The sequence below is a fragment of the Carcharhinus amblyrhynchos genome, chromosome 25 (genome assembly GCF_965287045.1).
Source record: "Carcharhinus amblyrhynchos chromosome 25, sCarAmb.v2.hapA, whole genome shotgun sequence".
NCBI classification, from domain to species: Eukaryota; Metazoa; Chordata; class Chondrichthyes; order Carcharhiniformes; family Carcharhinidae; genus Carcharhinus; species Carcharhinus amblyrhynchos.
The window spans coordinates 13,495,892-13,522,501 of NC_137348.1; the positions used below are offsets into that span (position 1 = coordinate 13,495,892).

Here is a 26,610-nt window from a genome sequence, read left to right on the forward strand (position 1 = left end):
TCCGCCACAAAATGAAGGTAAAGGGTGATATTCAGCTTGGGTGAAAGAGATTTGAATGAAATATTTTTGGCGGCTCCTAAATCTCTCTCTCTCTGCCTTCTTTGTCGGTTGCTAACAAATGAATCGCGGCCCCCAGTAAAATGAAAGGTGGGGTTCAGACCAACATGATTAACACTCGCCCGCAGATGCAGCGCCCCTGATGTCCTCTTTAAAACGGGGGTTCAAGTAAAATGGACATAAAGTTTAATTACCCAGGTAGCCACTTCACTCTCCAATTAGAAAGATTCGCTGTATTTAGAATATGGAATCTCCCTTACTCCAGATCTGAAACACTAACGTTAAGGGTGTGAGCAGAATCCCTTTAACGATCATTAAAAACAAATCACCAAACATTAAAATTAACCAGGGTTATTTTAACCGCCCCTTGTTTTTCCCCTAAAAAAAGCCTCTCTGATAATGAGCATTTTTTAGTTAGAAGGTGATCAAATCTCCCTAATGAACAATGAAATTATATAAACATCATTAATAGATAGAATCTAAAGTACAAAGGACAGCCACTAAGCCAAACGTGTAAGCATCGAATACAGAACTGACTAAGGTGGCTCTCAGAAGCTGACGGGCGCCTGCTAAATAAAATGGAAGGACAGAAAGAGCATTATTTAAATATTAGTGTACTGGACGAATAACAAGGGGACTCCAACCATGAGATTTTTTTTTAAAAAAAGTGATTTTCCCTCTTACCGTCCACTGCGAGTTGTAAGTATGACTATGACAATGGAATGATATTTCCTTAACAATCATCAGACATACACACACACTGTCACTTGTCCTCAGCTGGGAGATCAGTTCCACACTGTGGAGTTGGTGTTAATTTTCTGAAGGCACAGATCAGTCCTCAAAGTTGGTAAACACTAAGTTACTCAATCTGATAAAAAGCCTACACCAACAACAGAAAAATACAGGAGGGGGACTAACCCCCACCATCCCAAGCTTTTATTTATTATTAATGACACAAGTAGGCTTACATTAACGCTGCAATGAAATTACTGAGAATCCCCTAGTCGTCACACTCCAGCACCTGTTCAGGTACACGGAGGGAGAATTTAGCATGGCCAATGCACCTAATCAGCGCATCTTTTGGATTGTGGGAGGAAACCCTCACTGACATGGGGAGAATGTACAGACTCTGCAAATATAGTGACCCAAGCTGGGATTCAAACCCAGGTTGCTGACGCTGTGCCACTGTGCTTCCCCATTAGTTTGAATTAACACAACTTAGAATACTATTCTAGAGACAGAGCCTGTCAATGTGTTGAGGTGACACTGAAAACATGCTCTAGCTTTGCTTTTCGGTTTTAGCACATGTCAACTCCTTCAGTGCCTTGTAATGGATCTCAATCCATCCTCAATGTTTTGTCACCTTTCCCTTTGTACGAGATGAGTTTAATAGTTTCAAATTTGTGGAAAAACACCACTTGGTCTTAGTTAGTATGAAATAACAGAAATATGTCCTATGCACACCCAACTCCTTGCAAATTAGGTGGAACAAAAAGTACCTGTTCCCTATTTTAATTTCTGTAACAGTTCTTCCCGACCGTCACATCTCAGAGCTGGTTTGAGCACACTGATGCTGGCTTTGATGTGTTGATGAATAAAACTGGTCTCAAATGGAATGATTAGGAAAAAGGAAACAGGCAAAGCTTGAAAGAAAACACAATAAAAAGATTTGAGAAACAAGGGCAGTTTAGTTTGGCCCTTTCATATCTTTTGAAGCCTTCAGAATCCACATTCAATCATCCCACGATTCAAAATGAAAATGCTCTCTTTCTAATGTGGAAGATCTGAGCTGTGTACAGCGCTTAATGTATTCTCTGAATAGAAATAAAATAAAATATATTGGCATGTTTACATTGGTGCAGGAAGATTCTTGCAGCTCTCCAAGGACAATGAATGGAAAAAAAAAGTTGAAGTGCGTAGGAGAGAGATATGGCTAAGTGCACAGCAGCCGATTAAATCAAGAAGTTTTAAGAAAAATATATATATATATTTATTTGGAGAAAATCCTCTGTTTATCTGTGCTTGTTAGCATGTGAAAGGGTTTGGCAAATCCCCCTGGCCTTGGACAGGATTCTAACCGACTCAGGGTTAATGAAGTGACGGACAGAGTCTCTCTGAGGCTAGTAGAACAAAAAAGCAGCACAACAAAACAAGAGGATTCTGCAAGGATTGACTTAAACCCAGGGGATGATGAGGGGGTTTCATCTAATCTCATTGCTTAATAATGAAATCAAATAAGGGCACAAAAAAGTTTTTTGAAAAAATAAATTTATAACCCATCAAACCCCATCTTAAAGAATAATGGCTCATGCACTCCAGTGGATGAGGTTTACAACTAACATAATTAGAATCTGAAGATTAATTCTTTCTTTTGTTTTAATAAGTTACAAAGCTATACTGGTAGCTTTCAAAAATATACAATGTACCCAACCTAAAAATGGCAGAACGCTCCAGCTCAGCCTATCCAGGCAGCACAGAAAAGTCTGAAAACCATCCAAGAAATACTAAAGTCATAAAGGAATGGAGCTTTGAAAATCCAAGGCTCAAAACTGGACAACTGACACAGCTGAAAATATTTCCAATTTATTTATTATATACTGTCTTAGTCGCTGTTAATATTTGCTTCAAATAAAAACAATTTGGTTTTAATAAAATGCCAAGTTCTAACACGGAATTGAAAATGAAAAACCCTGATACCAAAATTCTATAAAACTCCTATATGTTTATTTCTTTAATTTTTGAAAATAAGTATCAGTTCCATCCTTTCATATATCTTTCTACTCTTGAGATCTCATGAAGGCGGTAATTTTATCAGCATTGTACCTTTGTATTCAGACCATGATTAGATAACGTAATTGATAATAGTCCAGGTTATGGTAAGTCTGGATTATAGATATCGTCAAAGGGGTCTTCAGACTTCCTGAGATGTATTCAGATGCAAGTGAAACATATTGTATGGCAAGGCTGAAAAATAGGGAGCTAATATAGTGCAAATCTCGGGTATAAGTCACCACATGATGTCCACTGCAAGTCCCTGTGCTACAAGGCAGTGACCCACAAAAGAAGAGTTCTGGAACAATCAAGAAATCAGAATTGTGCAAATCATATCTGATTTGATTTACCCAAGACTCTGCTATCGATTATTCAGTCTGTTAGCTTCCTGCATTAGTCAACTATCCATTATGAAGTGGACATGGGTTTTTGTTATTCTTTGCTTTGGTCAGTGGGAAATTGAGGAGCAATTTTGTAAGGAGATTACAGATAGCTCCAAGAAAAATAGGATGGTAATAGTAGGGGACTTTAACTTTCACAACATTGACAGGGACAGCCATAGTATCAGGGGTTTGGATGGAGAAAATATTGCTGAGTGCATTCAGCAGGAATTTCACATTCAGTATGTAACTAGAGAGGGGACAAAATTTGACCTCCTCTTGGGAAATAAGGAAGGGCAAGTGACAGAAGTGTTAGCAAGGGATCACACTGGGACCAGTGAGTTTTAGTTTTATGATAGCTATGGAGAATGATAGATGTGGTCCAAAAGTTAAAATTATAAATTGGGGCAAGGTCAATTTTGATGGTATTAGACAGGAACTTTCAGAAGTTGACTGGGGGAGTCTGTTGGCAGGCAAAGGGACGGCTGGTAAGTGGAAGGCTTACAAAAGTGTGTTGACCAGGGTTCAGGGTAAACACATTCCTTTTAGAGTGAAAGCTGGTTAAATTAGGGAACCCTGGATGACTTGGGATATTGAGGCCCTGGTAAAGAAGAAGGAGGCATATGACATGCATAGGCAGCTGGGATCCAGTGGATCCCTTGAAAAGTATAGAAGGTGTAGGAGTAGAGTTAAGAGAGAAATCAGGAGGGCAAAAAGGGGACACCAGATTTCTTTGGCAGATAAGGCAAAGGAAAATCCAAAGAGCTTCTACAAATACATAGAATGCAAAAGGGTAACGAGGCAGAGTGTAGGGTCTCTTAAGGATCAACAACATCAATGTGTGGGTCCACAAGAGGCGGGTGAGATCCTAAATGAGTATTTCTCGTCAGTATTTACTGTAGAGAAAGGCATGGATATTAGGGAACTTGGGGAAATAAATAGTGATGTCTTGAGAAATGTACATACTACAGAGAAGGTGATGCTGGAAGTCTTAAAGCGCATCAAGGTAGATAAATTCCCGGGACCTGGTGAAATGTTTCCAAGGACATCGTGAGAGGCTAGGGAGGAAATTACAGCAGAGATATTTGAATCATTGACAGCCATGGGTAAGGTGTCTGAAGATTGGAGGGTGACAAATGTTGTGCCTTCGTTTAAGAAGAGCTGCAGGGAAAAGCCTGGGAATTAGAGGCCAGTGGGCCTAACATCTGTAGTGGGTAAGTTGTTAGAAGATATTCTGAGAGACTGGATCTACAGGCATTTAGAGATGCAAGGACTGATTAAGAACAGCGGCTTTGCAAGTGGAAAATCATGTCTCACGAATTTGATTGAGTTTTTTGAAGGGGTAACCAAGAAGGTAGATGATGGCAGTGCAATCAGTATTGCCAACACAGACTTTGGCAAGGCCTTTGACAAGGTACCACATGGTAGGTTGTTGCAAAAGATTAAATCTTACAGGATCCAGGGTGAGGTAGCCAATTGGATATAAAATTGGCTTGATAACAGAAGGTGGTTGTAGAGGGTTGTTTTTCAAACAGGAGGCCTGTGACCAGTGGTGTGCCTCAGGGATCAGTGTTGGGTCCACTATTATTTGTTATTTATATTAATGATTTGGATGAGTATTTAGGAGGCATGGTTAGTAAGCTTGCAGATGACACCAAGATTGGTGACACAGGGGACAGTGAAGAAGGTTATCTAGGATTGCAACAGAATCTTGATTAACTGGGCTAATGAATGGCAGATAGAGTTTAATTTAGATAAATGTGAGGCATTTTGGTAGATCAAACCAGGGTAGGATTTACTTAGTTAACGGTTGGGTGTTGGGGAGAGTTATAGAACAAAGAAATCTGGGGGTACATGTTCATAGCTCTTTGAGTGTGGAGTCAGGTGAACAGAGTGGTGAAGGCGGCTTTCAGCATGCTTGGTTTAATTGGTGAGAACATTGAATACAGGAGTTGGGACATCTTGTTGAAGTTGTACAAGACGTTGATAAGGTCACACTTGGAATACTGTGTACAATTCTAGTCACCCTATTACAGAAAATATATTATTAAACTAGAAAAAGAGTGCAGAAAAGATTTACTAGAATGCTACTGGGATTTGATGGTTTGAGTTGGAAGGAGAGACTGAATAGACTGGGACTGTTTTCCATGGAGCAGACGAGGGGTGATCTTATAGGAGTCTATAAAATAATGAGGGGCATGGATCAGCTAGATAGTCAATATCTTTTTCGAAAGGAAAGGGTGTCTAAAACTAAAGGGCATAAGATGAAAGGGAAGAGATACAAAAAGGGTCCAGGCGGCAATTTTTTCCACACAGAGGGCGGTGCGGTCTGGAATGATGTGCCAGAGGTAGCAGTGGAAGCAGGTACAATTTTGTCTTTTGAAAAGCATTTAGACAGGTACATGGGTCAGACAGGTATAGAGGGCTATGGGCCAAACACCTGCAATTGGGACTAGTTTAGTGGTATGAAAAGGGTAACACGGACAAGTTGGGCCAAAACGCCTGTTTCTATGCTGTAAACCTCAATAACTCTAAGTGCATTACTGAGAAAACAGCACCTGCAACTCTGTTCCACTTTTCTGATTACTAACCTTCCTTGTCTGATACAGAGCTGTTTGTAGGGATGTAGAACATTGCACCTCTTAGTTTTGGTGTCTGGGTTTATAAGCAGAAAGTTGGGGTGAAGGTCTATTTTCCCAGATGTGAGAAGTAGAATACTTCAGAGTGCTAGAATACATCTTCAGAATGTGGGTTTGCATCCAATTTGGGAGAGGACTGGAAATAGCCTTGTTCCACGAGCTACAAAGCATCGTACATGAACTGAATTAAAATCCATTTAAGTCCATTTTCTTCATCTCCAGGCAAATAAGTAACAAGCAATTTTTTAATCTCCTCAAAAACAAGCACAATTCCAACAGGCACTGAGAGATGGTTTACTCTGCCCTTTAGCTCAGGACAGTGCGGATTCTGGAATTTGCTGGACCCAGTCCTGTGCTGTTCATTTCAGTCTGACGTCATTTGACCCGAATTAATAGCACCACATTTGACGATGTGTCCCCAGACGTCTGAAGCTCATTTCAGATGTTTTCTGACTGATCTGCGACTTCTTAAAGGCTTTCGATGCTTCTTTACCTTGTGAAAACTTGTTTCAAATCCATTTGAATATTCAGACTGTAGAATTGAAGCCACCTGGTCCTTAGCAAACAGATGTCCACCCAAGCCAGACCTGAGAAAGGAAGACAAAAATTGAAAGGGGTAATTGTTTAATACAAGTGAGTTAAGACACTAAAACACTAAAGAGGCAAGGCTACTTTTGTGTAGCATTATGTAAACAAATCTGGATTATATGGAGATTCTCTCTCTGCCCAGAAACATTTGATGCAGCATCAATTTAAATATCTCAATATTATTCAACCTTGATGTGCATAAATTTTACATCTGGTGCAAAAACACGACAGCAAATATTTATGCTATAAAACTGTTGCATTCAGACATGCATATCAACGTACCATAAATGTATCCAGAGCTTCAGTCCTGTTCCCATATTAAATATTTATCAATAACCACCTTAAAAGATGAAAGGTTAGAAAAGAAAATCTGCAATTCTATATTTAGCTCCATAAAAGGAGATGTGAATATTGCTGGAACAAATTTCTGGGCATAATTTTCAAATTAAAAAAAGTTTAGTGTGGAACACAAGAATTCACTTGCATCCATTATTTATCCATCTTAAATACATTTGGGAGATTTTTTTTCTCTAAAAAAAAATGAGAGAGCAGTACAAGCATTGGAAACAAGTGGCATAATACAGACTGAATGAGAGAGAATGCAATGTAAGAGATACTCCAATCTGAAGCTTTTAAAGAAAAAAGTTTATTTTCTATTTGGTGACGATTCCTTGATATGCAGATAGACTATTGTTTACATGCATTGTATAAGACCTCTCCTGTGAATCATGTCTTGTATAGTACCTACTGGTTTTTGATTTCAGTATAGGAAATTCGTTCTATGAAATGTTACATAGTATTAAAAAAAAGCCTTGTATTTCTTAAAAGGGTCTGTCCGTAATATAAGCAACACAAGCTAATCTAGTTAAATATGTTCTATGGATTTATCAGATGCAGAACATAACTGTCAATTACTGCTTCAGAAGACATTTGAAAAAGCTTTGTGGCTGTTGTATTATTTCTACATGCAGCTTTGACATCTGATTTAATTGGTATTTTTATACCTTTTAAGCTGATAAGATTCACAATATCGACTTACAATTTCTATGTCCGTGGAAGAATGCCTGCTAAAGCAATCAGCTGTAATTGTGCAGGAACACTTTGTAACACAGCAAGGACTCCACATTCCCTTAAATATTCTAGCTACTGAGCTGACAAATAAAAGGCTAGTACTTGATCAATAGTTACCCTGATCAACCACAGAAAAAGAATGATGTAGGAAGGGCTTAAACTCCCTGACCCATTGCAGGGAGTCACCCAGAAGGAAAATCCCTTTTTCACACATTTGGAGAGATCGGATTCCTTTAGTGCTGACCCCTCTGGACTGTGTTCTGGAGAACAACACGAGGGAACAGGCAACATTCGGCGTTACTGAAATGTTGAAACATTTGTATGATGTGGTAAAGGATTCCTACAGAGACAAACATCCAGCTTAAGTAGTCAGAGAATTCACTCCATTACTAAAACATCCTCTATCCATAGTGATTGTTCTGTACTGTATTTTTAAACAGAAAGCATTCCACCAACAGCATAACATTTGCACAATACTCCAAAAAAAATGTACAGTTCCTAATCAGGACTGCCTCACATTCCTACTTCAATCAAATCCATGCATTGATTGACACCTGTATACTTCAGTCACACTCCAGGAACTCTTTTCCCCTGAACTTAACACCACCGTCAACAGTCCCTCGTGATCACGGCACAGGATGTTTGTTAACGTAAGACAAGTTCACTCTACATACAATGATATAAAGTGCTGTTACACAAAACACAGCATTTCATCAGCAGCTTGTGAACAGTGAAACAGTGAGTAGTCTTAACAGCTAAGGGAAGTCCTGGGATGGAACACCACTGCCAATCTGACTGGGCGTAGGTGGTCACGGATACTACGGTTGCCTATTCCTTCTTTTTTTATTACGGAAATAATTTGCAGAGAAAACCTGAAAATGTAACTTTCACACAGTATCGCATGCAGGAACGATAGACATGTAAAGAACAACAGCACTTGAGTGCATCTTGTGTACCTTTTCATTTTGAAACTATACATGAAAGTATATTTGATGTGAATCTTGAAGTGGTTTAAGTGAGAATTCAATTACAGGCTTGTGTTGTTCTTCTTGTATACTGAGAAATAGCCCAGTTGACAGGCTGCCACATGATTGGTTGTTTAATCACCTTATTAGAAAGGTTGATGTCAGTAATTGCTGGTTGCGACAGTGAAGAGCACAGACAGGTCTCATCAAACTTGTGCACACATACCTGTAATTAGGCTATGTACTTCTGCAATAACTAGGCCATTAGCACCACACAGCAGCCAAGCAGAGGAGAGGGGAAAATCTCTAAATGGGTAACATTACTTATTCAAGTCCTACTTTGCAGAGTTCACAGTAAATGGCTCCGAATGTGAGTCACTGCCACCATTTTGAGGGTCCTTTGAGCTGCCATTGGGGTTCTAGCCAATGGGAATTCCGAGTCTCCACTCTCCACCCCAACACTGCTCAGTGCAAGGCAACTCATAGGGGGACTGACTGAGGACCTATTAGATCAATTAGACAGTCATAGATGAACAAGTTGACCAGTAATTACTTCTGTTGTATCAGATACACAAGAGGACAGGGAAAGTTGACTATTAATTGTCATTAATTTGGTGGAAGGAAGATGATTTTCCCCAACACTCCACCAGTCTCATTACTCAATTGGCTGTTATTATAATGACAGGATATTAGGAGATGAAAGAGTTGCCATTAACTGTAAGAACATCCCAGACAGCTTGTAATGATAACACACTCCCTAATCTAAAGAAAAACAAAATGCAGTCTCTAGAGGAAAAAACCTCAGTGCATGAAGACAATGATTAACATTCTAACTCGATGTTTTCCCCCTTCCCCAATACAGTTTCATGTAGTTAAACCATTCACCATGGGCAACGGACTCCAACCACTCCTGGACCTCCCAGGTGGTGTCTCTGAATAGTGTATGAAGGGCAACCTTGGACAATTCTGCCCTCTCCACTGATGACTCATTTAAGAAATGCAGCAGATACTCCAGAGGAAACCACTAGTCTTCAACACTAACCTGCCCACTGCCTTAATGTTAATTAGAAGCTTTAAGGATTTTATTTGCTGCCATCAAGGCCACAGCAATTTGTGAAGCTGAGTCAGGGAAGCGAGTAAAAGTTGAAGGTCTATGAGAAGGTGAAGATAGTCTACCCGAAAAATAAAAGTTCAAAAACTTCCTCTGTTCTCAAATCTTTAAGGCCTCTAACTATTCTTTCCAAAGCACAAAGTACTATCTTAAGTTTGAACAATATAGCTCAGGGACAAATTAGCCTAACTTTCAGTTTACATCCAGCTGTTTTGCAATCAACATTGTATCCACAGCTGACTTGCTGGGAGCAAAATGCGTAGGAAGAAAATCAACCCAGCAAGAAATTTAGACTACGAAACCCTAACACAATTCCATCTAGACTTGCTCTTCATTCACAGAACCCTTATGGTGCAGAAGGAGGCCATTTGGCCCGTTGAGCTGCGCTAACAACAATCCTACCCAGGCTCTATCTTCGTAATCCCACACATTTACCCTGCTAATCTCCCTCAGGGGCAATATAGCATGGCCAGTCAACCTCACCCACACATCTGTATGGTTACCACTCTATCAAAGCTCCTTTGCTGATCAAACTTTACAAATGGCACATGATAGTTCATGGTAGTGGCATAGGGTGCATAGCACGAGTATTAAAAAAGCAAAATACTGCAGATGTGGAAATCTGAAATAAAAACAGGAAATGCCAGAAAAGTTCAGGTGGCCTGGTAGCATCATGGAGAGAGAAACAGAGTTAACATTGCGAGTCTGTGATTCTTCTTCAGAGTTGAACAGTCATACAGATTCGAAATGTTAACTCTGCTTCTCTCTCCAAAGATGCTGCCAGATTGTTGAGTTTTTCTAGCATTTTCAATTGTATTAGTAGTTGGTAGAATTAAAGTCAACTCAGATATTGTTTCATCATGACAGGGCAAATGGCACGTGAACATTCTCCACTCCAGTTGGTCATAAGGCCATGAGAAATAGGGACAGGAGTAGGCCACTCAACCTCTCAAGCCTGCTCCACCATTCACTAGGATCATGCTGATCCGACATTCGTCATGCCTACTTTCCTGCCCTTTCCCCGTAGCCCTTCATGCCTAATTGATCAGAAATCTATCTCAGTCTTAAATATACACAAGGACTCTGGCCCTACAGCTTTCTGTGGCAAGGAGTTCCAAAGATTCTTAACCCTCAGAAGAAATTCCTCCTCATCTCAAGTCTTAAATTGGCGCCCCTTTATCCCGAGACTATGTCCTCTGTCCTAGACTCTCCCATGAGGAGAAACATCCTCCCAACATTTACCCTTGTCAACCCCTTAAAAATCCTAGATATTATCCTATATCATCTCGTATTCTTCTAAATCCCAATGAGTAGAGTCTCAACCTGTTTAACCTTTGCTCATAAGGCAATCCCACCATATTGGGGATCATCATAATGAACCTTTTCTCAACTACCTCCAAACAAAACAGTATCTTTATTAGGGTTAAAATGTATTGTCCCAATACACATTTTTCCTAAAAATTCAACACAAGTGAAAATGGACTGAGCAATGGTCCACATTTATCATGGTGTAACATTGCCAGTTAAGACAGTGGAGTAAGTAAATAGAATGCAAATCAGAATTATAATCTGAGGCGTCATATAAAATGTTCCAAAGAGTAACACAGGGAACTATGTGGTAATATAAAACCACATATTACTTTATGGCACTATCATGATGCTGGAAATCTTCCTGTGTGGACATTAGACTTTTGACATCGTTCAGTATATGCTGGTAATGCAAGACACAGAACTTCTAAAATAATAAGATAACTATTAATGAGCCTACGTACCTTAACGTGCTGCAACCCACCCCCAAATCCCAATTTTTGTATTTGTTATTCAAGCTCCCGTTCTGAAAGCAGGAACCTTATTGAAAAATTATTCCCCTGCGAACTGACTGAAAATAGGATCCAATTTATCAGCTAATCAAGGTCTAGAGACATTTGTACAACCAGGTCAACACTTTAGAATGAATGCTAAAATGGGAAGAGGTATTGCTGTGAGCTCTTGACACCACAAGTATATGTTAATGAGATAATAACACTCCACCGTTTTAAATCATTTTGTGTCGAGACACTTCCATTTCAAGATATGCTGCCATTTCCTCACATTTTATGATTGGTCTTTTCTTTTGCTGCTGAATAGGCACGTGTGTGATGTATTTAACTCCTCACAATGCTATACTGCAACGAGGCACTTGGAAGTGCTCAAGTCCACCCAGAATGCTCGTTTCCTGATTCCACTCCTCATCTCAAAATGCAGTAGTTTCTTTCCAAAAATACAGAGAATACCAGTAAGCTCAGTAATTTGGTAAGTGAACGGCCTGTGTATCTGCATTCTGTGGAGGAGCGCACCAAGTCATATCCCACACATATTCACAATAGATAGACGACACTCAATTGGAAAGTAAACAACGCTACTGCGTATCTTTATAATTCACAGCACTATCTAAACAAAGTGCTATCCAAACACATTAATGCCAACCTGACAATGCCCACAGAACAGATTCATATCACATAACAGCACATTCAAATTGCTCTTTCACTCACAAGAAAGGTCTACACAGTTCACTCATGGGAGAGGATTCATTGACATTTCATGGAAGCAAAATGTTTCAGTGTATGGTTGATGAGCTCTCTCTCCCCAATGGATTCTTTGACTGCAAAATCCTTTTTCCAAAGCCACACTTCAGAGAGCAACGATAAGACACCAAGCATAACGGAATATTCCACATGAATCTGGTTAGAATTTTTCTTCAGAACATAAATAGTTACCAGTCCTCAAAGGGTTAAAGCCAACAGCAAACTGTGTAATCCTGTGATACACTGCTGTCCCTCGTCACGGAGCATCCCACTGCACTAACGACAGTCAGTGCATTATTACTGAGGATCAAAGCCCCCAACCCTGTCTCACATGCTCTTTATCAGCTAATCACTCTATTCATCTCTGAATAATCACTCTGCTAAATCCTCTCCCTATCTCCCAGCACATGGGTATTTGATTCCTGATGGCCATCTGCCGGTAAGGGTCAAGCAGCAGAGTCGAGCCTCTTGTCCCCAGTGGTTTCTCTAGGGAAGTCTGGTCCCTGTCAGTGCTTTCTCTCTCCTCAGTATTACAGACACATTAGTGGATGGCTGCAAATAAGTTAAAAGACAATTAGGGAATCAAGGTGATGTCACCTTCAGAGATTGGTGAATTTTCATTTAAATAATTTGTTGCCATTATTGAAATCAACCCAGTCGTGCTATTTTGTTTTTTTCATATTGCTTATTCACTTTCATGGTAAGTGATATAAATAAACACATTATCAGTAATGAAATATGTACCAATAGGCAATTTACTGATTCAAGTGCATAGTAAGGTACTGTCAAACTCCTTCTTACAATAGACTTTAACAGCTTGGTTATATGTTTGGTACGAAATTCTTCCATTTGCTGTTTTAAAGTTGAATACATCTCCCTTAACTTGCATTTTATAACAGCAGAACCTCAATCATATTGTCACCATGTTGTTGCAAAATGGGAAGTCCTCCTCTCTTTCGGTCTCATTTTCCTCCCACAGCGTTTAGAACCTAACCGTATCACACTGCTTTGCCATTTATTGATTCATCTCATTTCCTCTCCTATTTCTCTTGCTCTGATGGTGGCCAGCCTAGGGGTTTTGATCTTTGCCTAAGTCTCTGAAATAAAATAACATTTGCACAATTTTTCCAATTCTCACCTTTAAGAAGAACTTAATGGATCCCAAATCCACGTGAATGGAATAAAAAAGTGTCAATGTCAATAAAGATTGCCTCTTTAGTGAAAAACAAGTGTCAGGGGTTACCCTGAATGCATCAGAAATCGCAACAGTAAAGCACTTTCTAGGGAACAGCATCATTTTTTCCACTACCACTACATCAGTAACATAATGAATCTATAAATATACACACAAGTGACACCCAAAGACTGTATGTGAATACTGCACACTGTTTAACAAAATGGCCATATCTAACTTGTAAGGGCACAACGTTAAAACCTGCAGAACTGCTGAAAGTTTTAATTCCTTATGGTTATGAACATGACTCGTTTGTAACTTCAGAGACAATAGTTTTCCATTTGTGGACAACGTATACAGTGCTTTAATATGAGAAAATGCAAAAAGCCAATGGCAGTGCAGAACTTTCTCAGAATCTATGGGTCCTTCATGCTTGTAAAATAAAATGTAGTCAGCCATTACCAAAGTAAAATACAACTGCTGCCCCACTCTTCCACGCTTTAATGTTCAAATGGGATTATGGGCTAACTGGATAGTATGAGCTGCAGTGTCTGCCATGGCTGTCATCAATACTGCTTTATGATGGACAGATGAGAGGCATGTTTCCCCAGTGGCTCACATTGTGGCGCTCGGCACTCCTTCGTCAAAAGGTCGAGGCAAAACAAAACTGCCACAACTTATCCAATACTTTCAGAACAAAATGCATCTCCGATTCGGATTTCAATTCTAGTGATGCAGTGAATTCGATGCGAACTGCAATTTTAAAACAAAAAAAAACTTTGCCCAAAATACAACAAAGTATAGAAGGTAGAATACTAATAATTGTAAAATCTTTAGCAGCTGCTTTTAATTGCCGTTAGTTCAGTTTCTTGCTGAATGAAAAGGAACTCCATTTATGACATGCAACACAAATGCTGAGGGCCTGTATTAAACTGGCCTCAGAGCAAGAGATTTTACATAGCCCACACTAGAAATGTTCTCTGTATTTACAGAAGGCAAAGTAAGTTGTATTGATATGCCATCAATAAATCTAGGCCCCTAAACTGCTGCCAACAGTCAAAGCACAAGCAGACACGAAACTCAAAGAATGGCAGCTACATGAGAGAAAGATTCCCCACTGTTTCTGTGTAAGGATTATAGAATAACCCCTCAGGGATCCCTGCAACAGAGGGTGCACCATTCACAAACAGACAGCAGCATGAGGCGCTAAATACAATCTGATCAGCTGAATGGGAGCCAGTTAGTGGCTTAGATTGTAAGCAACTATCCTAAGCCACATTTGTTTAGATCTCGCCATTTATTTTTGATCACTGATTTCTCGGTCTTGCAGGCCATTCACCAGGAGGATTTATGCAATCGGCACCATAATCATTTAAACAACTGTTCTTTGTTCAGCCAGCAGGAGGTGCAATTCAATGAGGCAATTTGTACTGTAGCAGGCTAATCTAGAATTATGAAATGTCCCAAGTCGACTTGAGAGACATACAATGTTGGAATTTTAAACGCTGCTTGTTACCTTAATGCTGGGTGGCAGTGACATCACAGCTCACGTTACAAATAGTTGAGCATTAAGTGTAACAAAAACTATTAAGCAGATATTTAGCTTGGAATATTATAACATGGGAGTGCAACTTTAAGACAATTCGCTGTCTGACTCTAAAGATTAGATTCCTGCAAGGAATCCACTCTTCAGTGTCAAGACATTTATGACGGTATATGCTATTGTGGCAGAAAGACAGAAACTTACTGATAAGAAAATAAGGTTAAGGAACAGGGTTTACAAGTACACTGGGAAAGACATTAAACCCATTAAGTTTGCACTGTTATTTTCTCCAAAAAAATCTTGATTAAGCCAAGTCTCCCACTCATTTCATATTCCCTTTAAAAGTATTAATGGATATTGCTGCAGTGACAATTTGTGGCTGATAATTCTGCATTCTTACCACCCTTTGTGAAATTACATTTTCTCTCACTGCCCTTTAAGGTATCAAAGAATTAATAACCCCCTTTTGCTGTGTCAGGGAACACCACTATTTACCTGATCTGAACACTCTAGTCTTAGCAATGTTCTCAGCTCCAATTAAAAGCCTAAATTTAAGCCCCTCAATATAATTTCCTCTTAGCCCTGGTAATATGTGAGAGAATATATTCGACCTCTTTTCAATTATTTTTATATAACACTGTAGGATATCCAAAACAGGTCCTGCTTTTATATTCTGCGCTTCTACTTTTAAAAAAAGGATTCTGCAAGTCTATTCCTAGACCTAGGGTATTTCACTGCCACCTTTAATAACCTCTGTACCCACACTCCAACTACTCCATTATGTCATTTAAAATCTCATCGTTTAAGATGCAACTTATTCCCATATTCTTACTTCCAAAATCTATTATTATTTCACATTTACCTACATTGAATTATATCTGCCACCTGACTTAGCTGTGGTCACCTGGTGTAATTCCCATCATGATTTGCATAACTGGGGAGGCAATGGCCCAGTCGTATTATCGCCAGATTATCAATCCAGAAACTCAGCTAATGTTCTGGGGACCCGGGTTCAAAACCCACCATGGCAGATAGTGGAATATGAATTTGATTTTAAAAAAATCTGAAATTAAGAATCTACTGATGACCATGAAACCACTGTCAATTGTCAAGGAAACCCATCTGGTTCATTTACACTCTTTAGGTAAAGAAATCTGCTGTCCTTACCTGGTCTGGCCTACATGTGACTTCAGAGCTGCAGCAATGTGGTTGACTCTTAACTGCCCTGCAAGAGCAACTAGGGATGGGCAATAAATGCCAGCCAGCCAGCGATGTCCAAGTCCCACGAATGAATAACCCCCAAATCATACACAATCATATTGCTCCCTCTAGTTAATTTATGTTTATGACAAACAACTGTACCTACAGAGACCCAAATGGAACATTGGTCACTATGTCTCCAGTCCAAGAAACCTCTCTGTCTCTATCCTTTCTCGTCCACCCTCCAATATCCATTTATGCACAGAATATGAAATGAATAGAATGAGGCCATTCTGCTCATCATGACTGCTAGCTCTTTGATTGGCACACACACCCCATAATTCCATCTTTGCTGCAAGTCTCTTATGTGACGCTGCTACAAAATACATCTACTACATTTATTTAATCTATCCACTGTAACTTCTTCACTGCTTTTATCGAATGACAGAGATGCAAGGGAATGAAATAACAAAGATTATGTGGCATTCTCTTGTCCAGCTAGTTCCTTTTATAATCACACACAAAATATCTACTTGCCCAATCAGGGTTTTTAGCCCCTCTGCCAATTCTCTTCAGTTCCAAATACAATACCCTGGCTTTAAAGTTAATTCCACCATCAGGTAAATTTCCCCACAAGTTCCATTTCTTTAGTGTGATTTCAAAAAAATCCAATTGACAGCCATATAGGGATGTTAATGTGGCAAAAAGTCACACAGCACTTCATGAGAGTGGTATTAGGAAGTGTGAGAAAAAGCTGAGTTAAAGAGGTGGGCTTTGAGGAATGCCAAAACAGGAAGAGGAGATGGAGAGACAGATGGGCTTAGGGAAGGAATTCCTTAGTGTTAAACCCAGATGACTGAAAGCGTGGCAGTGAAACAGTGAACTGAGGGGTGAGGGAGGGGCACAAGAAGCTTCAATCTGAGGAACAGAGAATTCTGACCGTATAAAAGTAGATCAGGTGAGTCTGATACTTATGAATCCGTAACACCAGCAACTCGCCTTCAAAACAGGTGGGAAAAAGAGTAACATAAATAAATCATCAATTCCAACACTGGCTTTGATACTTTAGGATCCCTTTCAGTTAAACTTCTAACTCAAAGAAATCATAAATCAACAGGTCAACCAGCACTGGCAGCTAACATCAATGTTTTCGTGTTTTGGAGCCCTGTGATATATTAGGAAAATTATAAAAGGGTAGAATAAAATAAACTTAAAAAGGGAATTTTCCAATTCATGGCTAGTGGGTTAAAGAGGGTGTTACGTCAGTCTACTTTCAAGCAATTCAGGAAAATAACTAATTATAACTCAAACTTAGGCTATTTAACAAAAGTAGGATGACCCTGGTGAGTCTGCTTCTCCAGGGAGCCCAACAGCACCAAATGACAATGTTAGATTTCACTCAAAAGAAAGTGGCCCAAGTTGCCAGCTGACAGGGGCATCCCCAGCTAACAGGTGTTCAGTTTACACAAACCTCTTTTTGCTTATTGTACTAGGTAACAGCTGCTTACTGCACCAGTTTCCCCCAAGCAATCCCCTGACACACAGAGGGAGACAAGTGAGTGTTTTGAATCGGGTCAAATTTAAATCGTTGTCTATTCTATTAGCCGCAGCACAAGCTGTGATCTGACACATTACTACCGGCATTACATAAAAGGAAGTTATTGTCAGTAAACAGACCTTTCATATAAATACCTTTTAAAAACAGACCTTTTAATTAACATTACTTCTTTTAATGAGCATGATAGAACAGCAATTGGGACTGCCCTTTGTACATAACGGTATTGATTTTTTGCTAACAGTGCTCCCTCCACTCAGCTTTAGAAGGGTTCTTATTTCCATATTACACTGTCCAGTTATAAAGTGCAGGTGCAGATAAACAAACATGAAGGATTTTATTTGGGAATGGGGGAAAACATTTTGAAAGATAAAGATCTCATGAGTGATTCATTTTGGTAGGACAAACTTGAATATGGATTGCAGGGTTCTGAGATGTGGAGGAACACAGAGATCTTGGGGTTCATATCCACAGATCTCTGAAGATTGCCACTCAAGTGGATAGAGCCGTGAAGGTGGCTTATAGTGTGTTCACATTTATTAACATGGGGTTTGAGTTTAAGAGCCATGGGGTTATGTTGCAACTGTACAGGACCTTGGCGAGACCACATTTGGAATAGTGTGTGCAGTTCTGGTCACCTCATTATAAGGAGGATGTGGAAGCATTGGAGAGAGCGCAGAGAAGATTTACCATGATGCTGCCTGGTTTTGAGGGTAGGTCTTATGAGGAAAGGTTGAGGAAGCTGGGGTTTTCCCTTTAGAGCAGAGAAGGATGAGAGGCGACTGTATAGAAGTTTATAAGATGATGAGGGGGATAGAGACCATTTCATTGGGTGGATGTAACTGTTACTAGGGGGCATAACTATAAAGTTCACGGTGGAAGATATAGGAGGGATATCTGAGGTAGATTCTTCACTCAGAGTGGTTGGGGCGTGGAATACACTGCCTGCTGTGATAGTGGAGTCGGACACTTTAGGAACTTTCAAGCGGTTATTGGATAGGCACATGGGGAACACCAGAATGATAGGGAGTGGGATAGCTTGATCTTGGGTTTGGACATAGCTCAGCACAACATCGAGGGCCGAAGGGCCTGTACTGTTCTATCTTAATTCTCCCTCTCGTTGTAGAGGATGGTTAGAGCAAGCAGAAAGTTTGATACTTCAACAATTCCTACCGTTCACTTCAATTAAAAATAAATGGATACTACAGAAGTGTTTCCAAAGTTCATGGAATTACTTTTTCCCTGTTGCCAGACGGACAAAATCAAACTCAACCAAGCCCCAACGTTTTTCTATTTTTCTCTGGGGAAAATGTTTAACTTCCTAAGGTGGGAGGTAAAAGAATTAAAGTTTTCAAAGCAAATTCACCTCCAAACCACCCATTTAAGGTTTTAACAGACAGAGACCACTTTCAGTTTAAGTTTATTTATTAGTGTCACAAAAGTTACTGTGAAAATCCCCTAGTCGCTGCACTCCGGCACCCGTCTAGTACACTGAGGGAGAATTTAGCATGGCCAATGCACCTAACCAGCATGTCTCGTTAGGTGGGAGGAAACCGGAGCACCCAGAGGAAATCCACGCAGATATGGGGAGAACGTGTAGACTCCACACAGACAGTGACCCAAGTAAAGACTCACATTTACACCGAGTCCTTCAGTAACAGGACATCCCAAAGTACTCTACAGCCACTGAAATAATCGAACCCGGGTTCCCTGGCCCTGTGAGGCAGTAGTGCTAATCACTGTGCCACCATGTCGCCCTCAGGTGTGTTGGTCAGTAAGATTTTTTTTTAAAGGAAGTTCAGAGCTTCACTTTTAAATAACATTTTTGTTTCTAACCCAGAAGGACAGGTTCTTTGTGCTCAGGAATCCCGACAGGTAATGGGATGTGATCACCCACTCCGTTCACACTGCCCTGCCGTGTGGTCTGTGACTTGGTCGGCACCCAATCGCCGCCATGTTCCATCCCACGCCACCCCACTGTATTCACCCACTTTAACCATGTTCCTTCCCCAATCTTCAGTCACCTACTTGATCCACAACCCCCACAGTCACCAGCACCGTGTATACATCTCCCAACCCCCGTAAGCCATCCACTTGGTCAACATCGAATGAACCCCCCCGCCTTTCCATTCCAAAGATAGCCCTCTGACCCCGCAACATGCAACCCTTCTTTGCCTGCCCCACAATCTCTCTCTGCATTCATACTCTTACTCCAATCCCACAATCACCCTCTCTGTCCACCTCACCTCACCCCCCGCATCCACCCACCATAATCATCCTCTCTGTCCACACCTCATGATTTTAAATCGAGGGCTGAATTACATTTGTGCATCTTGGTCAAATTATTAACTCTCCTCCAACCAATGATGACTATACCAGGCCTTCACTCTGTACAATTCCATTGTAGGTTGATCATTAAACAATGCAGCACAGTTTGAACAGCCAGGTGTATAAACAGCAATGTACAACTTGCAGCGCATTCATTTTGTGGTTACCATCGCAACAAAACGTTGACAGTCCAGTGATAATAATGCTGCACAAGTGATTTTTATATTCACAACATTATGACAGTGACTGATTTAGCCTTCCATTGAAAGAAAAGACTCACATTTACACTGAGTCCTTCAGTCACAGGACATCCCAAAGTACTCCACAGCCACTGAAATAATTTAAGTGTGGTCACTTTTGTAATGAAGAAAAGGCAACAGCTTATTTGCAGACAGCAAGCTCCCTCAAAACAGCAATGTGAAAATGAGAAAATAATCTGTTTTTGTGATGTTGGCTGAGGAAAAATATTGGTCAAGACACCAGGGCTAACTCCCTTGTCTTCTCTGAAATAGTGCCATGGAACTTTTTACATGCACCTGAGAGTGATGGCCTTGGTTTAATGTCTCATCGAAAAGATTGCACTCCAAAACTGCAGCACTCCCTCGTGCTGCATTAAGACTGTCAGTCTAGGTTTTTTTTGCTCAAGTTCTGCGTATTAAACGACACAAAAATAATATTGACTTCAGGTTGGTGCCCTTTTGTCAGAACAACTGTTTCCCTTTCTACAAATGCTGCCAGATCTTCTGAGTATTTCCAGTATTCTCTGTTTTCATTTCAGATTTCCAGTATCCACAGCATTTTGCTTTTGCAAATACAACCTGCTTTGCAGAATCGGGCTATTTCCAAGTGTATTTTCTTAAAAAAACAACGTTGCAGTCCTGAATTGAGCAGCTTCCGTCGTCCAGGCCCTCCACACAGTTATATTTCTCGTAATGCTTGTCCATACTCTTCCAGAAAGGGGAGTTGGTTCTATTCCTTTACTATAATACAATTTTGGCCTGCTCTTACATAACACATGATATGTAATATGTAAAACACACGTTTACCTGAGGGCATTAAGCCAGCTTTACTTTTCAGACATTGCTACAAGCTTATTCTAACAACTCATTGTTGGTACAGTGATCATGAAGAAATTCACCAACATTGGCATTTCCTGAGTGAGCATGTGTTAAAAATTTGGATTTGGCAGATGTTAACAGATAGACAATTCCATCCTTGAAGATCAAGTGCAATGCGGATACATGGAGGCCTGTAAGTAGCTGGTCATTCTGGAGTTCCATTGTTCTCTGACATAACTCAAAATTCTGAGGTTGAAGGGAACTGCCTGTGCCTATATAATATGCAAGTCTGAATATTCAGTTTGCAGGTTTAGCTGGGGCTTCATTTTCAGCTGCTGACACAGCTTATAATCTTTTCAGTCTTCATTTATCCCATTTCCTGGGTATTTCATTTTGCTGTCCACGTGTTTCAAAACTATCTGTTGCTCATATGTGGAGATGCCAGCGTTGGACTGGGGTAAACACAGTAAGAAGTCTGACAACACCAGGTTTAAGTCCAACCAAAAGTAAAGACTCGCATTCTAATCAGTAATCTGTAAACTGTCTGTGCTGTTATATGCTCTTTCTGAGGCCAGAACTCTCCATTCGCCTGACGAAGGGGCAAACCCCGAAAGCTTGTGAGTTTACTATCAAATAAATCGATTGGACTTAAACCTGGTGTTGTCAGACTTCTTACTGTCGTTCATATGTACAGACAAGATTAAGATCTCCCTTTCATAGAATCCCTATAATGCGGGAGGCCATTCGGCCCATCAAGTCTGCACCAACCACAATGCCACCCAGGTCCTATTCCCGTAACCCCATATATTTACCCTGCTAATCCCCTAACACCAAGGGACAATTTACCAAGGTCAATCAACCTAGACGCTGGTGGGTGTCGTTTATAGGCCCCCAAATAATGATCTGGAGGTGGGGCAGGCTGTTAACGCGCAAATAAGTGTGGCGTGCAGGAATGGAACGGCGATAATTATGGGGGATTTCAATCTACATATTGATTGGTCGACCCATGCTGGAGACGGTGGGCTTGAGGAAGAGTTCTTGGAATGCTGCCGGGATAGTTTCCTTGAACAGTGTGTGTTGGAGCCGACGAGGGAGCGAGCTATCTTGGATCTGGTGTTATGTAATGAGGCGGGTAAAATTAGGGACCTTGTGGTGAAGGATCCTCTTGGGAAAAGCGATCATTGTATGGTGGAGTTTCTGATGCAGATGGAGGAGGAGAAAGTGGGTTCCCGGACATGTGTCCTTTGTTTGAACAGAGGGGAGTACGGTAGGATGAGAGAGGAATTGGTGAATGTTGACTGGGGGAGCGCGTTGGAAGGTAGGTCTGCTGAGGAACAGTGGAGGATCTTTAAGGAGATCTTTCTTGGTGCTCAGCAGAAATTTATTCCGATGGTTAAAAAGGATTGTAGGAGGAGAGATAATCAGCCGTGGATAATGAAGGAGGTAAAGGAAAGTGTTAAATTAAAAGCGGATGCTTTAGAGTAGCTAAGAGTAGTGGGCGAGAAGAGGATTGGGAGAGGTTTAAATGTCAACAAAGAATGACAAAGAAGTTGATAAAGAAGGATAGGATAAACTATGAAGCTGGGCTAGCGCTTAATATAAAAAAGGATAGCAAGAGTTTTTATAAATATATAAAAAGGAAGAGGCTGGCTAGGGTGAACGTTGGACCCTTAGAGGATGAGAGGGGGGACTCAGTGGTAGGGGATGGGGAAATGGCTGAGGCCTTGAATAACTTTTTTGTTTCGGTCTTCACGGAGGAGGACGTGAATAATTTGCCAGGTGTTAGCGATGGAAAGATGGTAGGAGTGGAGGGCCTGAATGACATTATTGTTACTAGAGAGGCAGTGCTCGACAGACTGGAGGGACTGATTGTGGACAAGTCCCCAGGACCGGATGGAATGCATCCAAAGGTTCTGAAAGAAATGGCGGAGGTGATAGTGGATGCCTTGGTGATTATTTTCCAAACCTCGCTGGATTCCGGGGAAGTGCCGGAAGATTGGAAAACGGCTAATGTTACGCCGTTGTTTCAGAAGGGTGCCAGGCAAAAGGCAGGGAATTATAGGCCGGTTAGTTTCATGTCTGTTGTAGGTAAAATATTAGAATCTGTGATCAAGGAGAAAATAGCGAGGCATCTTGAGGAGAATTGTTTGGTAGAGCAGACGCAGCACGGTTTCGTTAAGGGGAAGTCGTGTCTGACGAATTTATTGGAGTTCTATGAGGATGTGTCTAAGGCGGTGGATAGAGGAGAGCCGGTGGATGTGGTGTTTCTTGATTTTCAGAAGGCGTTTGACAAGGTGCCTCACAAGAGGTTATTACAGAAGGTCAGAGGGCATGGAGTTGGGGGTAGGGTGTTAGTGTGGATAGAGGATTGGCTGTCAAATAGGAGGCAGAGAGTGGGCGTCAATGGGTGCTATTCGGATTGGCGGTTGGTGACTAGTGGAGTGCCCCAGGGGTCGTTGCTGGGGCCTCAGCTATTTACCATTTATATAGATGATCTGGAGGAGAGAACTGAGTGTACGGTGTCGAAATTTGCTGATGACACCAAGATTGGTGGAACGGCAAATTGTGCGGAGGGTGTAGAGAGTCTGCAGAAGGATCTAGATAGGCTGGGCGAATGGGCCAGGTACTGGCAAATGGAATTTAATGTTGGCAAATGTGAGGTTGTCCACTTTGGTAGGAATAATGGTAGGAAGGACTATTACTTACATGGCGAAAAACTGCGGCATGTGACGGTGCAGACGGACCTCGGGGTCCTTGTACATGAGTTGCAAAAACCCAGCCTGCAGGTGCAGCAGGTGGTCAGGAAGGCAAATGGGATGCTGGCCTTCATAGCGAAGGGGATTGAATATAAAAGTAGGGAGGTCTTGCTGCAGCTGTATAGGGCACTGGTGAGGCCGCAGCTGGAGTACTGTGTGCAGTTTTGGTCGCCACACTTACATAAGGATATTCTGGCCTTGGAGGAAGTGCAGAGGAGGTTTACTAGGCTGATACCGGAGTTGAGGGGGTTGAACTATGAGGAGAGGCTGAATAAACTAGGCTTGTACTCGTTAGAGTTTAGAAGAATGAGGGGAGATCTCATTGAGACATATAAGATGATGAATGGGATGGATAGGATAGAGGTGGAGAGACTCTTCCCGCTCAGAAAGGACAGTAGGACTAGAGGGCACAGCCTCAAGATAAAGGGGGGGGCGGTAGAGGGATTCTTCCTGCTTAGAAAGGATAGCAGAACTAGAGGGCACAGCCTTAAGATAAGTGGGGGGGGGGGTGCAGTTTAGATCAGAGTTGAGGAGGAACTTCTTCACTCAAAGGGTGGTGAATCTCTGGAATTCTCCGCCCGTTGAAGTGGTGGAGGCTGCCTTGCTAAATATTTTTAAGACGCGGGTTGATAGGTTTTTGATAGGCAAGGGGATTAAGGGTTATGGGGACAGGGCGGGAACGTGGAACCGAGACATGACAGATCAGCCATGATCTTACTGACTGGCGGGGCAGGCTCGAGGGGCTAGATGGCCTACTCCTGCTCCTATTTCTTATGTTCTTATGTCTTATCTTTGGACTGTGGAAGGAAACCGGAGCAAACCCACACAGACACAAGGAAAATGTGCAAACTCCACACAGGCACTGACCTGAGGCTGGAATTGAACCTGGGACCTTGGCGCTGTGAGGCAGCAGTGCTAACCACTGTGCTGTTCATATATACAGACAAGAGTAAGATTTCCATTTCTCTCACATTTACTTGATAATGAGATGTGCTAAATGCTTGGTCAGATTGACTTGTTAAAATCTTAGTGAGGCATTCTAGCAACAATGAAAACAAAGAAATCAGCACATTGGTGCACAGAGCTAAGCTGTGGAGAATTGAACATATAGACCTTGGTCCTTCCCTCTCCTCCCACACTTTAATCTGTTGCCTAAAATCTAAACAGCATGACAGATTAGGTTTGCTTCTTACACAACTGTAAGAAGCAAACCTAATCTCATCAATGTGGTACTTATCTAGCTTTTGGATAGTGAACACTTTACAAATGTCAACACATTAGTTTCAGGAAATCAGTCCAAAAAGTACAATAAAATTAGCACTGCTGCCTCACAGTGCCAGGGTCCTGGGTTCAATTCCCAGCTTAGGTCATTGTCTGTGTGGAGTTTGCACGTTCTCCCGATGTCTGTGTGGGTTTCCTCCGGGTGCACTGGTTTCCTCCCACAGTCAGAAAGACGTGCTGGTTAGGTGCATTGGCCATGCTAAATTCTCCCTCAGGGTACTGGAACTGGCGCTGGAGTGTGGCAACTGAGAGATTTTCACAGTAACTTCATTGCAGTGCTAATGAAAGCCCACTTGCGACATAATAATATATACATTATAATAAGTAAACTCAAACTTTAAAAATCACACATTGCCTGCCCACAAATTCTTCCTTCTTGTTGTCACATTTTCGTCACAGTTTGTTAGTTTATTTCCATCATAGGTTCCCATATGCACAGTTAAAATTGTCCATGTAGAGATGGCGTGCAGTAATTATATCCTCCCACCAATGGTGGTGATGTAACAACTACATAGTCTGTGTCTGAACTTCACAGCCTCTACCGCAAATAAATCTACACACTCTGATCAACCTGATCTCTTAGCTTCCTAAATAAGCATAAGTAGTATGATTTTACACATGGATCAAGATAATTCATTTTCCCATTTTAAATTAACTAATACAAGACCTGTTGTAAAAAATAAGGATAGAATGTATGAACTTTACACATGGAACGTGCTTTGGTTCAATTCCTCTCAACTTTGCTTCACAACACCAACTAGAATTATAAAATATTTCTATGTTGTACCCTCTCGGTGCAATTCTTAGAAAGACCAATGCACTGGATTTTAAAATGGGGATATGGTTGGGGGCCTCATGGGAAATCAAATACATAATATTCTCTAACAACAAACAGGGGCCAATTGCCTGTAATCTTTGCAGCCACTGAAGAGTTTCTGGAAGGCTTTGTTTTAGGCTTCAGCCAGTAAACAGATTATCAGACAGAGAAGGAGCTTTTCTCTTCTCACTCTTCCTCAGGTGATAGAAATAATTAGTATTCATCACCAGCCTGTTCAAAAACAGCTTGGGCTTTCTTCAGAAGTCCTTGCCCAGTATGAAAGATCTTCTTTGATCTGAGGTGTGATACGCTCCTTAGAGATGTATCTTTCTTGCTAGCTCTCCTAAGTTTTTGAGTTCACTTAGCTCAATTGTACTTCCGCAGCATGGCAGTGAAGCAAAGCTCTATGTTCACTCAAGATTTAGGTAAAATACTCAGCAAAAAAAACATAGGAATTTTTGGAAGTCTGCTACTTTCTGTGAGCTTAACTCAGTAATGGTACCTACTGCTGAGTCAGAAGGTTGAGAGTTTAAAACCCTCTCCAAGACTTCAGTATATAATCTCAGATGTCATTTCAATGCCGTATTGAACTGAGGGAGAGCTGCATCTATGGATGTGCCCTCTTTCATAGAATCCCTACAGTGCAGAAAGAGACCCTTTGGCCCACCAAGGCTGCACTGACATTAATCCCACCCAGGCCCTATCCCTGTAACCCCACATATTTACCTTGCTACTTCCCTGACACCAAGGG

At 41.1% G+C, this 26,610-nt stretch overlaps 1 protein-coding gene across 1 annotated transcript in view; it reads right to left on the bottom strand.

The window, feature by feature from the left end:
• Nucleotides 1–2,405: 2,405 nt before the first annotated feature.
• ddx31 (DEAD (Asp-Glu-Ala-Asp) box polypeptide 31) overlaps nucleotides 2,406–26,610 on the bottom strand; it is a 120,724-nt gene continuing 96,519 nt past the window's right edge. Inside the window, exon 20 of the mRNA XM_080211965.1 lies at nucleotides 2,406–6,435. Coding sequence (XP_080068091.1) covers nucleotides 6,282–6,435 — 154 coding nt within the window. The 3' untranslated portion in view covers nucleotides 2,406–6,281. The remainder of the gene's footprint in view (nucleotides 6,436–26,610) is intronic.